Below are 18,844 nucleotides of genomic sequence, written 5' to 3'. Positions count from 1 at the left end.
ATATTTTTATTTTGATGAAATTATTGTAGTAGAAAGGGTGTTTCCCGAAACAAATTTCTTTTGTATTGAATAAAACAAATTAGGTAATTTTTTTTTCAAAAATCAAAATTCATTTCTAAGCAGCATCGCTCAAAAAAACAACAAGTAAACTTAAAGAAATATTAACAGAAATTAAAAAATTCTCATGTAATTAATATGATTCAGCTCCGATATCGTCAATATCTTAATAAAATTAATATAACTATATATATGAACATTAATGTGGGTTTGTATGTTGGAAGTTTATAGACTACTAAACGGTTAAACTGATTTTCTTGAAATTTTCACAATGTATATCTGAATATCTGCATCGGAAGCATTCTAATGTTATTATAATTTATGTTATTATGAATTTCCTACATTTTGGTTGAATAATATTTTTGCGTATCATAAGTTTTTTTCGCGCTATATTGCATTATTTCTTCACTACACTAATATTATTAAATATTAATAAAGATTGTACTAATAACAAATTAGTTATCATTTTTACGTTACTTATAGTGCAATGTCTGTCTATTTGTAATTTCATATAGTATCACACGTCATATTTATGATAAGAATTAGAAAAAAATTGGCGGTCACAATCCACATATTTAGAGTGGTAAAATCACTGTGGTTTTCATTAATATTGGAAACAAACCATTTTTAATGCCCTAACTCTTACTAGCGGGGGCCACACTGAAGTCGTAGTCTGATTTCAATAAAATTTGATGGAAATATATTCCTTATTGGGTTCACAGGTCATTATTGTGACCTGTGAACCCATCGGAAATTTCGGATAGACGTACATTAAACTATGGATCAGAGATGATGCTGTGAAAATGGATATGACCCTAGGCAAAAACATATATTGAAAAGTAATTTGTTAAAAAGCTAAAAAAGGCGCTTTTCACTACTTCTTCATTAACACAAATTTATAAAAAAAGTAATTAATTATCTTGTATAATTTTTTTGAACCATTTTTAATGCCCTAACTCTTACTGGCGGGGGCCACACTGCATCTTGAATAGACAGACGGACAAGGCTAAACTGAATGACAAAATTAATGATGGTAGGTATAAATGCGAAATGCTCCAAAACTTATAATATTTGTAAGAATATTATAAACATATTTTTTTAATTAACTTTCTATTAGTAAGCTTATAAAATAATATTTAATTTTTACAATTTTAATTACAAGAGGACTCCGGGTGTAAATACAATATTATCTTCAACATATTAAAATGTTATTTATAGACATTTTTTGAACAAACAGTTGAACATATCGAAAAATATTTGAAATCAATTTGGAAAAGGCAACTAACAAAATTTAATCATTCAAAATTATTTTATTATGAATTAATATAAAATTTCGGAAATCACCCGAAAATAAAGTACTTCTTTAAGACATTATATGTAAGTCATTAGTAGTGTACTTCTAAGAAAAAATACGGTAAATACTAGTGATTGGAAACTAAGTGGTTATGGAAGTACAACCCATTACCGAGTTTTTACTGGAAAAAATTAATTATGTACTTTAGGCTAATATTAATATGATAAAATTCGACATTATCTGTATTGGAGTTAAAAAAGTTTAAGATTTGAAAATATCATTACAACGTTACGTTATGCGAAATATTAAGCAACCAAAATATAGGAAATTCAATTCTCAATGCGTACGACGCATAACCTTTAACCTCTAATACATAACTCGGTTATCGTACACGATATTTTCTGAGCCCTTTTTTAATCCCTTAATAATTATGCTAAGTGGAAGCTGTGTGGCAATTATCATTTAGCTATCTAAAATTTTCGTGGTCTAATAGGGTACTTTTTATTTAGAAATTTCAAGTAGGCGGGGCCACAGAAAATATTAAATCAGTATATCTGAAATAAAATAACAGTTACAGTTCTCAACTTTTGCCGGAGACACTATATAAATTGAATACAAAAATTCGTTTATCTTGGAAACTTGTTACTTGTTAAATTATAGCGATATTATTAAAGAAGAGATTTAACCTGACTTTTTTATTGTTAATAACGGAAAAAAGTTATAACAATGGCAACATTTGATTAGAATTATCTACAAATTAATAAACGTTTAATCTTCGAACAACTCATTAAAAATGTATTGAAAATTTTCTTGCGTATTAATTCTACCAATTAGATTTTTTTCGACAATGACACTTGAATCAAAAAATCGCATGTTCCATTTTTTTAATTTGTATGCATATGTATGTACATTGGAATTTTTTTCGTAAATGTTATCAATTGTAAAATGCATAAACAAAAAGTAAATAAACTAACGTATATTAAATCATTTATTTAAATTATGCTTGTGAAGCGTTTTTAATTGGACCGTTTTGGCTATTTATTTTTTTCATTCTCCATTCAACTTTTTGCCAAATAAAAATATCAATCGAAAATTAAATTTACATTTAAGTAATACTATTATTGCACCGTATTTATGAGGTATACAAATATTATTTTATTTTTAAATAAAGGTAATAGAGCAGAAAAATTTATAAATTTGATATCTGATGTAATTAATTTATGAAACTAATAGAAGATTTAATATTAAAACTTCTAAATTTATTTTACTCTAAAATGTTTTATAATATTTAATATAACTTTATTAAATATTCAAATAATTTAAATATTGTGGTAATATAACAGCCGGGCACAGGCGACTGTGTGTTTTCACAGATGTCAACGAAAAAAAAAACGAGTTAAATATATTTCTTTTTTTACAATATTTCATTAGAATACATAGTAAAAAATGAAATAATCAAATAACTATTAATAAATAATAAAAATAGTTTCAACTGTTATAATTTATGATCATGTGATTTTATAACTTTTACTGTTTTTTAAATTAACATGATTTAAAAAATTCATAAATAATTAAAAATGTTTTAAATAGTTTAATATTCAAACATCTATCCTGAGTTAGAAAAAAAGTACATAAAGAATGTATCAGTTTTATAATACTGCTGTCATGGTTGCAATTTTTAATTTATTTGCAAAAAATGTTTTATAAAATAGAAATTAAATTCATTTAGTATAAGAATGATTTAACTCAGAAAATGAAAAGCTATTAGTGAACTATGAAATTAGGAGTTCAAGTGATGAACTGAGATAATGTCCGAAAATTTTAGGTGTGTAGAATTGGATCAGCAGTAGTATGTTTAACCGAAAAGCGGACGACATCTTTGTCTAAAGAGGGGTAAGAGAATTTGCATTTTATTTGGCTAGAAGACTTGGATAATTAGGTAACTACTATTTATGCTGCGATCGTTTAGTTAAAATAACTTTCGGAAGGTATTTGAAGAATTAATTTTTTTTACATTTTTGATTTTTTCTATCTCTGCGTAAGTTTTTACACACATAGTTTTCCATCCTTGATTTTGGCAGTAAAACAAAACATTATATTCGACTATGACGAATCTTATTAGGTTGATATTATTATGAGATTTTGGCTTGTAAGAAACATGTGAGGTGTAGGGTCTATTATGGACCTGGACTTATTTACGTCGAATTTCATCACTATACTCGCACTATACAGTTATGAGTGTTAAAGCTGTTTTTCGGGTGGTCACTTGTAGAGGGGCTATACGAAAACGTATAAATATGTATGTGTGTACATTGGATATATTTTCGTAAATGTTTTCAATTGCAAAACACATGAACAATAAGTAAATAAACTTATATTAAATCATTTATTTAAATTATGCTTGTGAAGCGTTTTTAGTTGCGCCGCTTTGGCTATTTATTTTTTTCATTCTACATTCAATTGTATGGGTGTATTCGAAAATGTGGACCGATATTGATCATTTTAAATAACAAACAAACTTTACCTATATGGCATATTTGTGTAAATGTGTGCTTTCAAAAGACAGGCGGGCGGACAGGCATGACCCAGAATATATATACTTTTGTTCGATGTGCTGCAAACGGAATGACAAAATCAATAACAATAACCACTTAGCTCTATAGATTGTTCTTGTTCTGTTTTGTTGTTATAAATAAGGAATCTAAGTACAAGAACAACATTGCTCATATGAAGATGTGTGTTGCTTTTTATTATTTTATCAAAATTCACAGAATGTTTCATCTTGTATCCGTTATTTATTGTCCACTTTTAAGAGAAAACTTCTCGAAATCATTACTGAAGATATCGGGGGTTGCAGAAAATTAAATTCAACAAACATACAGACAGATATTTAGAAAAAACATTACAATGTAGACTGCTTTCTAAAACATCATACACACGAACAGATGATGCAAGTCTGAAACTAGATATTAAATGAAACAAAATTTCGTAATCCTTTTTCGTGTAAAAGGACAAAATTTCAAATACTTCTGCTTCTAATTTTTTTCCTAAATAATATTGTAAACCTAAATATATATTAAAGGATACAATTTTAAAAAGTTATTTTCGACAACTTTTTATCCTGACAGTATAAAATAAAAATAATACAAAATATTTTACAATGTTTCTTGTTCTCTTCACATCAAATTCAGTATTGCTTGATCAGTATTTTAAAATATTTGTTGAAAAATTTACTTCTTTAAAACTTTGAAGTCCTTTAAAAAGGATACAGCATCTAAAATATACATATGTATATATATTTTCTCAATGATTATTAAAATTTTAAAGCATAGTGACCCCCTTTTTTTTGTTAGCATTAAATTCATGATAATTACAATAAAATTGTTATTTTTATTAACACGTCGTTTTGATTTACTACATTTTTAACATGTATTATTATGTTTTTGGTATAAAATTCATAATTGCCGTGTGCAGCAAACGTTGTAAACTAGTGTAATCAACTGACCTTACCCTCACTTATGTGTTAAAATATCCATTACACTGTAGTTTGCATCATCGTGTTTCTCTATAAGGGTATCCTTTCAAATATGTTAAAATTTAACGATTATTAACCGAAATTTACAACTGCCACGAAAGCATTGAATTCTATACTGAACGTTATTGTGAAAATAATTTAAAAAATTTTAAAACCTCTTTTATTATGTATACATTTCTTGAAAACTCGAGGTGCATATGTATAAGCAGTGAAAGTTTGTATGTTTATAATTTGAAACTTTTTATTTTAGGTAAAACCCTTAAAATAAACTCAAAAAGTCAAATATGTAAACAATTTATCAAGGTAAATTCAATAACATTTTCGTACTCATACATTTTCGTACTCATACCCCCAATACAAATGTAAAAAATATGGATAAATGTATTTGTGTAACATTAATTTAAGTAATGGAGCATAGTATCAAGGTCTTTAATATTTAATAATATTTTATTTTTTCGTGTTTTTGCTCTCTTTTATTTAAATTTATATAATACGTATTTATGTGAATAAAAGTGCTGCTGTACTACGTTGCGCCAAAGAAATAATTAACAGAAAATATTGCTGAAAATTTATAGAAATATGAAAAACAAAAACTACGAGGGTTAATGTAATAGGTTATTTATTTAGTCGTTTTTTCAATATTTTTTAACTTTTTACACAATTTTCTTTATTTGCTGAGATTTCATCTGTTGATATAAGATCATTTAATTTTATTTTCAATTAAAGTTTTTTCGGGTTTTCAACTTTAGGAAAACCCGAAAACCTGATGTGATGAAAAATTGTGATCTAATCTCAATTCTTTAGATAAATTGATCTGTGTATTTTTTAATAAACTTTTTTTTAGTTGATTATTAAAACAATTTTGATTATTCTGGTTTTAAAAATGTGGGTATTTAATAGGGTATTCAAACGATTAATCATCGATCGGTTAATCCATAAATTTTTGACGATAATTAGCTTAAATAAATGAAAATTTCCAAATCTCAAATAACGAATAATTCGGTTTATTTCAATTAAAAATAAATTTACTTTCTGTATTAATTTCTTAATTACTTTTTTATAATAACAATCTTTTTTGGATCATTTTTATAACAATACTTCAGAAACATTATAATAAGTAGTTCAGATTTATCTAATTCTCAAAATGGGTTCATGCAGAATCATTTCAGATTTCTGAAATGAAATCTTGAAAATAATGATATCGCCTTTACTTCTACATCAAGTTTTGAGGAACAGTTTCTATAGTATTTCTAAGCTCTTAGTTAGCAATACATAGTTATACACTAGTTCATTGGAACGTATGAATTCTGGAACTCGTTGATAAATCTCAAAAACATAAATTTAATAAAGTTAATTTCTTTATATAGAAGAGGATTTCACATGAAAATAATTTCTAATATTTGAGAAAAAAATTAATAGAATTGAATTTAAAGTAGTAGAAAATTATAATTTCGTTTGATATTGGAAGAAAAATATTGTAGAAAAGAAATAACTATTAAAACAACATACACTTGCCTCTTATTCGATTAACCGAATAATTTTGATTTCCCTATTATTAAGCGGCCAACTTAAAATCCCAAATAATTATTTGTCGAATAAACCGAATAAGTCAAAAACCCGACTAATTGAATACTCTAGTATTTAATACGAAAATCATTTCACATATTTGTCTGTTGTAAATACATAAATATATTTACTTTAACATATATTTTTTGTACAATTCATTGCACATTAAAAATCAATAAATTCATATGAATGTCTTTCTTAACACTTTATTTTTTTTAATAAATTAACGTTAAACAAATTGTATGAAGGACTATGAACTGCAAAGAAATAATCAACTTATTAATGTAAATTTGCCACAAGTTGGAGTGTATTGAGAAGTTTATACTTAAATTTTTTTAAAAAAATTAAATTTACATAAAAAACATTATTTTTTATACCCTTCACCTTTTCGAGAAAAGTATTTATAAGTTTGTCATTTCGTTTGTAATTTCCTAAATATAATTTTCCGGCACTTTAAAGTATAGTTATTCTGGATCCTTATAGATTCATATATAATAGAAATATGAGTAAATATCCGAGAAAACCTCTAAAAATTTCGTCAAAAAAGACATAAAAGCAGCAATAACGTTTCATAAGAAGAGTATGGCAAACTGATCGAGATTATGCCTTTCAGAGTTGAAAGAGAAGATACAAAATGCTAAAATGTTTGCATTAGAAAATATTAATTTATAATAAAAATGTTCCTTTAGTATCCTGCGCCAAAAATGTGTAAATGAGTTAAATTATTATTTTTTTTTTTCTAAAGTATAATTAAGTGGATTTTTTTTATTTTAGTTTAAAAGAATCTTCAGTAAATACAAAAGTACAAAGTTTAAATATTTCACCATCATTTACACATTATTGTCACACATTGTATGTTTGGACTTGTGTTGTTTTTAATTCTTTGCGTATTTTGTTTCGTTTTGCGTTATATATTGTTGTTTTTGATTTTGTTATTGCTAAAGTAATTGTAGAGGCGGAGAAATTAAATAGGTTGATATTTTATAAAATTAATCTTTTTAAAAACACTATGTATAACAAATGTTATATAATCGGCAAAGTTTGAAATGTTGACTTTATACCCTACACTAATTTAGTGAGGCGTCGATTAATGGATGCCCGTTCGTCTAGGTGTCCATATAAACCTTGTACGCAAGGTACAGACCGCAACACAATTTAATAAACAATTTTTAAAACCTATTAAAATGTTTAAAATCGGTTCGTGTTACGAATAAACCCCCGAAAATAGCTTCAGAGCTCATAATTTTAAATATCTCTTACTAAACTACATCTTCTATAAGCCCGTTTAATCCTTGCTCCCGGGAACTTAATAATTACATAAAAAGTTAAGCATAAACGACAGGAGCGGTTATATAGAAATTTAAAACATCTTATCATCTAAAGCCATTCAGCCCGTCCCTTCGAACGGAAGGAGCCAGAGAATTAAAAATTTCCACAATATAAATAAGGTGTGTTTGGTATTGTAATTAGGCATGATTGGTCGAGTATTTTACATATCCTCTCCAATACAGATTAAACCGTCTTAACAGGCTTATTAATTTACTTTAATTTTACAGAATATGAACTTATAAGATTCTTCATAGACGAATATGATCTAATATGGAAATTAGATCAAAATTCTTTTCAAAATTTAATAAAAATAAAAATAAACGTATATTATGTTATCCTAAATACTAGGCTTTTGAGAAAATCGGTGAAAGTTGGTAAATATTTGTTCTATGTTATTTGGTACCTTTTAGACAGAAATGAACAAACATATTTATTACAACTTTAAAAATTCAAAGTAATATCGAACTAGTATTAGATTTATAGGTTCCCTCTAGTTTAAAATATTTTGTTAAACTTAAATGTAAAACAGAATAACTTTATTGACATTCTTTGTTTAAACCTAGTTTAATATATGTTTTGTGTTTTTCAGTAAACAATAACTTTACTTATTATTTTAGTTTAACTGAGTGTTATTGGTCAATTAAGTTATAAGTGAGAAAACGCAATTAACAAAAACAATTAAACAATGATTTCGGAAGAACAAAAACTTAATATTTTAAGTAAATTGCAATTTTCTGATTTGTTTTGCTTTAATTATCATTGTTCTAAATGTTTATGTAAAAATTTTCCAAACTTTTTCATTTTACAAAAGTATTATTTGCAAAAAACAACTGTTCATTGTTTATGTTTTTGAGTGAAAAGTTGGCAATACTAACAAAGTTAACTGAACTTAAATCCAAAACTGAAAAATCCAATCATCGGTTAAAGTCCGCCTAAATTTGTTCCGAGTTTAATCTTACAGCAAGTTAAGCCTAGTTTAACTGAGTAGTTAGAAACCCGCCCTCAGTGCTCTTAAATGAAGACATTTTTAACATTTTTCTTAAATTTGTCTAGTTGAATGTAAATTATTTTTATAATAATTTGTTGAAATTATGTCACTTTGATTTTCATATGGTCATTAAAAATTTGTTGCAAAAAAACTTATTTTATTAATTTGTCATAATTTCTTAAAATAATAAATAAACAAATAATGTCAAATGTTTGAAATTTATTCCATTTAGTTTAAAGACTTTTTTAATTTATTTAATAATGTCTTGTTGTTTCCGTCCAACTATAGTTTCATGTCATAAGTTTTTAAAAATGAAAAAATATGTATTTTGCTTAATAATTTTAACATCTTTTTGTTGCTTTATTATTGCAATAAAAGCTCACTTTATAAACGAAAAATATAAATTGCAAAACAATTTCTCTGTTTCTTATTTCCCTTTTCATTTAGACTTTTCTATATAATTTTTTTTTTTGTGCTCTTAAAGATTATGATTGTAGTAATTAATAACATCCCATTTTATAAAATACAAACGGATAATAAAACTTATTTATGACATAATCATGCTAAAGCATAGCAAAGCAAAGCAAAAAATGGAAAACTCAACAACACCAAAACAAATTTAAGCAGAATATTTAAGGACTGACATCTTAAATCGTCATGGTTAAAGTAGATATTTTTGAAAATGTCAATTCATGTGTCTTGAGAGTTTCCTGATTATTCTCAGACCACTTACCTTTTATGTAAGTTTTTAATAAATATTTTAGATTGCTTTTATCAAATCAATCAAGGGAAATTGTGTTGTCATTCATGTGTTAACCACACATACACACATGTCAGTGAAATCAATTTTTTTTCGTAACAATATTTTCAACAGTATCTCTAATTATATAAAAAAATGTAAAAATTTTCAAACTGTTTGCAATTACCATTTCCCCTTAATACTTTCAAACTTGTGTGTGAATTAAATTAAAAATAAATATGTTTATTTATAAGAACTTTATTCTTAAAATTCATTCTTTAATGTCCTGAAATTACAATGAATTTTCAACTCCCTGCCAACTAATGCTAAAACTAAAAATACGAGGTAAACAGTATTTCAAAGAATAAAACTAAAAACAAAACTAAAATCCTGCAAAAGGCAAAGTTAGATTGCTACGCACATTAAAGTTAGAAAATAAGAAATTCAAACAAAAAAGAATAGAAAGGAAATGAAACTTTATAAATTTTATGTTTTCGTAAATATTTATTTAGACACATTCGTACAAATGTGAATACAAAAAAAAAAAGATTACAACATAAAATTATTTACAATTTTATCTCTATATAAACCGTGGGTAAATAGATTTGGTATAGTTGCATGTTTGCTTTTGTTACAATTTCAGTATTTCAGCATTGAAATGAAATATAGAAAATTTAATTATTTTCATATAAAAATATTATGTTTATGACTGTTTATAATGGTCAAGTTAGTATTTATTTGTAGAAAATTATATTTTTATTAAGGAAGTCAATCTGGATTGATTTTTTATTATGCTAAAACAAAAACGTACAATTTGAAAAAAGGGGTAAATTAAGTGCCAAATGTTGAAAAACTGTTATTCTTAAGTTAAAAATAAAATTTTTGATAGTTATCCCATTTGCATCCCATAAAAAACTTAAAGCTTTCGTTTGAGCAAAAGAAAAGAACAGCGTTTTTTTGGATTAGGCCTTTTAATGGAGAATTTGTTCAACTCTTGGCCAAGCTGTCCCCAATTTAAAAAAGTAATTATTTTTTATGAATTCTACCAAAATTCTTTCATAATGGCTTATGGAATTATTGATTAGCTACAAACTGATTTTTTCTAAGAGTGTTTATATGGGTTACCGATCTTTATAAACTTAGGATTCATAAATATATGTTTAGGCTCCAAAAAACTTTTTGGTATCGAATTTTATCATTACACTGCCATTTTAAATGTCAAAAACTGACATTTTAAGGTTAGATTAATTTTTTTAGCGGCTTTATATGGAAAAACGGGTGCAGAGGCAGGTTTGGGACAATTATGGGCCGATCTTTATGGATTTTTTTTACAGAGATATCGGTTTATATGAAATTTATTTATGTCTAATTTTATCGTTGTACACGTGTTTTTTGAAGTCAGTATAGCAGCCAAGCGCAGAAAGAGAAACTGTTAGTGTAGTGGTAAGAAAATACTAAAAAACACTTAGAAAAAATATTTTCTAGTTACGCTTGCTATGATCAAATTTTATAAAAAGTTAAATTGTAAAATTTACAGATAAAGCATATTCAAAGAAGAGAAAAATGTTTATTTCTATACAAAGATGTAATGCTTTTAATATAAAATGTTAAAAAAGTATTAAAAATATTATTTTTATGTATTTGTAATATTATGTATTCCTGAAAAGTTTTTGGAGTGTACGAGTTTTTTGCAAGTTGTTCTCTTGTTTGAAAATATTGTTGTTGTTTTTAAACATTTTTGCAATTTTTACGCTCTTGCTATGAGTTTTATTTATGATCGGGTTGTGTATGAGAGAATTGCCGAAAATCTTCGTAATTAGAACAATATTAACGCGCAACGCTGCAGTATAGTAATTTTTTAAAGCGGCCTTATGTGGGAGATATGTAGGTCAAATAACATCGATATTATGGTATGTTTTAGTCTGCAATGAGCGTTAAAGTAATTTTCTGAAAGTTACTTTCTATGGAGGATAGGACTAACTATTAACTTTGTAAATATAATTCTGCGTGCATAAAACAAACTTGTGTAAAATTCAATCACAATTGCAAAAATATATTGTACACCCATATGGTCCATTTGCAGTACCAAACGGTGCTTATCGATGGGATGAAATACGGAGCAGTTTTCAATTTCTGGGTTATTCAATGTAGCTTGGCTTTGATAAAAGCTTATGTATAAGCTGTCTAGTCATTACTAGACACCTTCTATGTAATATATCTAGTAATCATTGAAATTTATGTGATGCAATTCGACTTGCGTGGCATGTCGAAATATCTTAAGAAGAATTTTGTTTTTTATTGAATACCTCTTTCACTCATCATTTCAAGAACTTACAACCTTATATGGAGATGTATTTTAAAGTGCATTTAATTTTTTTGTTGCACTTTTTTCGTTTTAACTTTAAAAGTTTTTCGATCGAAATTAATGTACCAAAAAGCCATTTAGAGATTATGTCACATTTTAAAAACAAACCATAAAAATAGAAAATACCAAATAAAATAAAGGAAACAAAACTTTGGATTTTATAGACCATTCACCATAGTGTATCTGTTTGAGTATTACTACTGTAACTGTTCTATATTATATTGACTGCATATAGATATGTGCCCATGTATGTATTTTATAATCTGTTGCAGGATAATTGTACATTCAGTATGTGGTAGCAATGTGTGGTGGGCGGTGATAGAAACAAATTTTTTATTTTCAATTGACACCATTGTCACAGTGAAATAATATCAACGTCATAATACGCTCAATTGCACAGTTAAATAATATTGACATAATCTTCCACCTAAATCTCTCACCATTCATTTCGTCCTCGTTAGTTGCGTGGACGGACGGGTGGACGGACGGACGAACTGGCAGACAGACAGACGATTTGTTTGTCTATTTTATTTTTATATATTTGTAACTGTATCTGCGTGGTTAATGGAGATAGTCATTCGTTCAGTAACTCCATCACGTTAGCGCCATTTTAATCTAAATGCAATAAATGTTGATGATTTTTGTTTTTATTTCAAATATTAAAAAATTATAAAAACAAATAAAATGGCTATATTACATACATAATGTAATATGTATGTATATAGAGTTCACATAGAGAGACATCATATAATAAAAATACTTTTGATTGTTTTTGTTACATCTTTGAATTTTTTCGTACGCCATAGCGGGCTCCCTGAGATGTTCTTACGGACACTCATTAATGAACCCTTGCTTTATAGGATAGCAAAATGAGATTACCGACATTTCAGATAAACTCCACTCTGCACATTTAAATTGAGAAAAAATTAAATATGTATGTTAAATTGAAAATTCAACATTATGCTCTAATTTCTTTCTTTTTAAATTAAATTTATTAGGATTAAAATCGGTTTAAAATTAAGTTAAAACGAACGAATCAGTCTTTTTTAATGCAGCTGATTCTTTTAATAACCACATATATACATACATATATTTAAAAGTTTATCATCTTCTATTTATATAAAAGAGTAGCGTTACTGACTGACTGATTCCTTGTCGCTCAGTCCAAACGGCTAATTCTGAAATTTTGACAGAAGATGTTTTTTGTTTTTTTTTTTCTAAGGAGGGATTTTTTAATATTTGTATAGATGGTATTAAAAAAGTTAAAAACGGGTAAAACAAATTTTCTTGATTATTTTACACAATATCTGTAATACAAGAAAAATTTTAATTGCATCTATTTTTACTCTAAAAAAGAGCAGATGGGTGTCTGGTACTTTTTCGAAATTCTCACTTTAAAGGGGAGAAAATGTGTAACAAAGGTGATTTTTGTACTTTTTTGGGTTCTTATAAAACAATTTTTGTGGTGTAAAAGAAAAAAATATTTTTTGGACTTTTATCATATAAAGTAAACTTTTTCTATTTATTGAAGTATTCTCTTTATATATACATATTATACGGATTAACTCTGTAATATTTATTTAAACAAAATATTTGCTATTTCTTTGAAAAAAAGCGCCAAAAAGGGGAAAACAAAACCAAACCACAAAATATCTAAATTCCACTAAATAAAAAATCTACAAGAAGCATCTTTTTGGTATTTTTTTTTCTGTTCAAATGATACTTTTTAATATAGAAGCAATTTGGAAAATTTTGGTACTTTTTTATTTGTATCTTAAATGGGTAGCGAAGCATGCAGGGTATGCTAGTTCTACATATAATAATAAGACAGTTGTTATTTACAAACTTATATTTTATTTAAAACTACATGTATTTATTTTTGTTTATTTTAATTAATTAATTTACAGAAAAATATTCGTTTGCCCCTTTTATTCTAATTATTTTTTGTTACTTTGTAAGTTTATCAAATATCAAATATTTATTTTTTTGTTGTTGTTACTTTTATTCACAAACATAATATGTATAATACATAGAAATGCAATTTTAATTTTACAAATAAATTTTTCTAATTAAAATTTGATAGAAAAACATTTTTTTATTTGTTGTTGCACATTTTATTTAAATATAAATTTTATGTACATAAATACATACGTACATTGTTGTTGTATTTTTTTGGGGAATAAACTTTTTATGGAGATTAATTTAATGGCAATTTATATTTGACTGAATGTTTGCTCTGTCAGACACATGCTGACAAATTGACATTTACATGCATTATCCAACAGATTGTGATATACAAAGAACTGAATCATTTTACGGAAAAAATAAATATAAAAATCTCTGGAAATAGGAGTATTTAAATGTGTTTTTATCCTTGGTTGAAAATTAAAATTAATTTGTTGTAGTTTGTTTCGAAATACTAATGGGGTCTAAAGTATAAACTTTTATTATGGGTCCCTATTATTTCATATTGTTTATTAGAAATCCAAATCTAGGAATCTTTTATTCTGGGTCCCTATTATTTTATATTGTTTATTAGAAATCCAAATATAGGAATCTTTCTCTTTTTAAAATCCCTACCATAATCAAGATCCTGTACCCTAGGCTCTATCATACCTATAATATCAGTAATATACCGCTTACTAGAGCATAAAATGAATTAATATCTACGACTAATAATGATTTAATTACATTAAGCATCTGAAATTATATTTCTTGTTTAATAGAATCAATTCTAATTTTCCTAAACAAATTGCACACGATTGTTTGGGTTTTTCCTATCTATTCGTCTGTTTATCTTAGGAGACAATAAAAACTAGAAAAGCTGAAGTATGTCTCTTATCTGTTTTCCAAATTGTTTATTATGTATTATAATACGATTATAGTCATTTTTTGATTTATCCTGTTTGTATATTTAAACATATAGTTTCATTTTTCCGTTTTTTTTTCTCTCTATATATTTTTTTAGGTTAAACCATCCGATAGTTCATTGTTAAAAGTGACGACACATACAAAGGCACATGGTACACTGCAATACAAGATAAAAATACTAAAGGAACTACCATTGGATGAACAATTATTTGTCCTTGTCCATTCACCGGCAACAATGCAAGATATTCAAGTAAGTTTTTAAGTATGTTTGTTGCTTTCTTCTATAGTTTAACTAAACCTGAATGATTATGGAAATCTTTACATAAGTTTAGTTACGAAATATAGAAAAAGATTTTATTGTTTTTTTTTTTGTCATTTTATTTGTGAATAAAACTTATTTTTTTTCTTTTGTTAACATATCAGTTTTGCAGACGTTCGAAATTGTTACAATAATTTAAATTTTGCTAATATTTAAAAATCGCTTTGAAAATTGGTGATCCAAAAAATCATTGTAAAAAGAATTTGTTAAAATCCTGGACGTTAGTGACGGTCCAGACAGGGGAACTTTTGTTGAGAAACTTTTTTAAGATTCTCTTAAAGTTTCCTTAATGTCTACATATAGAAACTTTTGTTTTAGCAAATACGTAATAATTGTATTGATTAGTCTTTTTTACACAAACAAACTCGATAGTTTCCCTGTGTAAACCGGGAATATAATAAATGCGTCATTTTGTCAGAATATTTTGGATGAAAATATCGTAATCTGAATGCTGGACGTAATGGGCATGGCGTCATGAAATAACTCCCCACGAAATAACTCCCCAAAACAAAAATGAAATAAGTCCTCAAATTTGGGGACTTGTTTCATTTTGAAATAATTCCCCAAATTAAAAATTAAAAAAAAGGGCCAATGAAATAACTTCAGTTTAATCGCTTAATAAAAATTCCCTGCGGCCGCGCGCAAGGACTTTCTACTCTATGGTATGTCCAACAATGGCTTCGCTTAATAAATATTTCCTAAATAGCCGGTCTAAGGCTGAACACTCTTGATACAGGGAGAGTGTATTCTTAGCGAAGCCGGTGTCCGATGTACCCCAGAGGATAAAACTCTTGCGCCCGGCCGAAGACCGGCTATCAGACATATTTTATTTTATTTCGTGTGATAAAAAGTAATATAATGAAATAAGTCCCCAAAAATATTTTTAGGAATTTATTTCATTTTTGAATTTAAGGAATTATTTCATAATGAAATAACTCCTCATTTCAAATGTGAAAAAATAATGCCCCAAAAAACGAATTAAATTCCCAAATTTCGTTGTTTTTGCTTCCTGAACAAATTTTTAGGGAGTTATTTCATTTTTGTTTTGGGGAGTTATTTCGTGGGGAGTTATTTCATGACGCCGATGGGCATCTGTACAATATCGCTTTTATAATTAATCAAATTCACTCTATTCAATATAAAAAATAATTTTAATGATTTTGTTTTATTTCGCTTTTAAAAAAATACATAAGTTCTTTTTTAAAAATACATATGCATTACTCATACATGTGTGAGTATTATCTACATTTTTTAAAGTTAAATTCTATGTAATTAACTTTACCCTCATAATAGACGTATGTACATTAGACCTACTCATAAAATATGCTGCTTGATTTACCATTCTCAAAAAAATTCCTTTCGATGTCATATGATGTTATCCAAAAAAATTTTGGGTTTTGTGTTGTCCATTCGTGAGCCGGAAAGTTTTCAATTATACATTTTGTTAAAAAAAAAAATAACAGAAAAGGGACCAACTTGCCTCAAAATATTGGGAACTTTGGGAATTGTTTTGAATATTTTAAATTGAACATTTCAAAGTGTGTCCCCCTTAGGATATTTTATTGAAAACTAATATATGAGCAAAATATTCGATGCACTTTTGATTGAAAATGCTGGGTTATAGAAGAAGATTCGGTTTCAGCAGCTAGATATACATTAATAATGGTCCAATTGGTTTCAAAAATTTTAACAAACCTTCATTTTGTTAGCCTGTGTAATATTTTATTAATGTTTGTTTTATTCTGGTGTGTTTATTTTAATTACTTTTATCGATTTTAATGTGATTTTTATTAAGAATACATAACTTCCAATGGGTTTTTCATCAATTTTATATATTTGTTGTTTTCTTAACATTTTTGTTGTCGTTGATATTGATATATATATAAATAATTATATATGTATTGTACTTCATATCAAATGTAATCATTTAATACAAAAATAAATATAATACAACAATTATTTTGATTACGTGAATTATATTGATTACTTTTACTTATGTGATAAATAATATTAAGATTTTTTTACGCACTAAAAGTGTTTCGGACATATGTGTAATACGAACCTGGGTCTCGTGTTTGTTAGTCCGCTGTCGTACTCACAATACATAAATATAATTTTCATTTTGTTTGTGTACTGAAAACATTTTGAAATTAAATGGCAAAACTCCAAATAAAGTACTCATCTTATTATATGTAAATAATTATTAGAGTTCTTAAAGTAATTCGGACGGTAGGTAGTAGTCATTAAAGTACAAATTTAAGTTTTTGCTGGGTTTAAATATTTTATTTCAATGTTTACTTCGATAAGAAGTTTATTTTATTTTTTATGTATTATTTATATACTATGTATATTTACTAAATACATATTTTGTTGCTGTAGCTTTACTTGCATCTGCTACTTATGTTATATATGTGTTAAATAATAATATTTGTATACATCTACAAATATATGTACAGATACATGTGTATATGTGTTACTTGGGGAGATAATAAAAACGTACATACATATGTATATTGATACTTTATTTTCAAAAAGTATTATATCAAAAAAGTCTAGTTTAAACTATTAGTGAAATATTTAACAAAGAGAAAATGTTACTTCTACAATAACAATTAAGATCTTACTAATTCCTATTTAACCAGAATTTTAATTAATATTTTGCACATTTTATCGATTTTTTAAGGTATCACTTCAAAGTAAGCATGTTTTGTTCTAAGAATAAAAGAAAAGTTCCTTGTTATAATAAGCGCTATTTCAATTTAGTAACTCCATTTAGATGTATTTACAATATGTAAGTAGAAAATCTCATCGCATATCTGTGAGAATCCATTTCAAAACGGACAGAAAACTGTTATTTTCGAATTTGACATCCTTTCTGCTTTTATTGAAATTTACTACACAGATTAAAAGAGTTCTTTAAATCAATATCTTTTTGATCGAAAACCCGTCCCAGACCAAAAATATTGCGATTTGAAAAATATGTTAAAATTTTGTAAATGTCAAGTGACCCATCGATCGATTCAAATGATATTTGCACCAGGGTTAGTGTTAGCGATTTAAATTGTGCCAGTAGTTTATGTTATTTTTGACATTAGTCTGATTCTAGAACAAAAACAAAATACATGTTGTTTTTGTATTGTTGTAGTGATGCAGTCACCTATCTAAGTGTGCCCTCATATCACACTTATAGTCATTGGAAGTAACATTTTTAATCGCTTGAAATGTTCAATCCCTTCGAAGGAAAAATTGACATCGTAAACTTGCAGTGACAATTGCACGAAATTCTATCAAAAAATTTTACCACAGAAGAATTTTTCACGTCAAAAAAGCTTGTGAACAAATAAGTTAAAAAAAGGAACTTATTTCACGTGAAATGATGATTAGCGAAAAGGGTGTGTGGTATCAATTAAAATCGAAGATGGTAAATACTACTGCTTTCATATGAATTCTCCCATCTGCTCGTTTATAGTTTTTTATAATAAAAATAAACAATAAAATTTTTGATTAGTACCATGATGTAATAAGTAAGGCGAGAGCGTTTGGGCAACAACCACAACAAACACAATATTTTTTTGTTGTTTAGAGTATGGGTTTTGTCAAAATTAAATTTCTAAAATTTAAAAATAATAAATATTGGAAAGAAATTTTTTTTGTGTCTTTCACAATATTACTTATAAAACCGTCGTTACATTTAAATTGTATTCGCAGCACGACAACGTCTTGTTGCTGATTCATCTGAATTTCTTCATTTAGAACCCTTTTATCAGCATTTTCATTCATA

The 18,844-nt window shown here is 26.5% G+C and overlaps 1 protein-coding gene across 1 annotated transcript in view; it reads left to right on the top strand.

The window, feature by feature from the left end:
- The window catches only part of LOC111675432 (nuclear pore membrane glycoprotein 210), a 96,439-nt gene that overhangs the window by 48,516 nt on the left and 29,079 nt on the right, over positions 1-18,844 (top strand). Inside the window, exon 21 of the mRNA XM_046954595.1 lies at positions 14,842-14,994. Within this exon, the coding sequence (XP_046810551.1) occupies positions 14,842-14,994 (153 nt within the window). The remainder of the gene's footprint in view (positions 1-14,841; positions 14,995-18,844) is intronic.

This window comes from Lucilia cuprina, chromosome 6 (assembly GCF_022045245.1).
Source record: "Lucilia cuprina isolate Lc7/37 chromosome 6, ASM2204524v1, whole genome shotgun sequence".
Taxonomy (NCBI): Eukaryota; Metazoa; Arthropoda; class Insecta; order Diptera; family Calliphoridae; genus Lucilia; species Lucilia cuprina.
The sequence above is the reverse complement of the archived record's forward strand: the minus strand, read 5'-3'. Positions and strand labels throughout refer to the sequence as shown.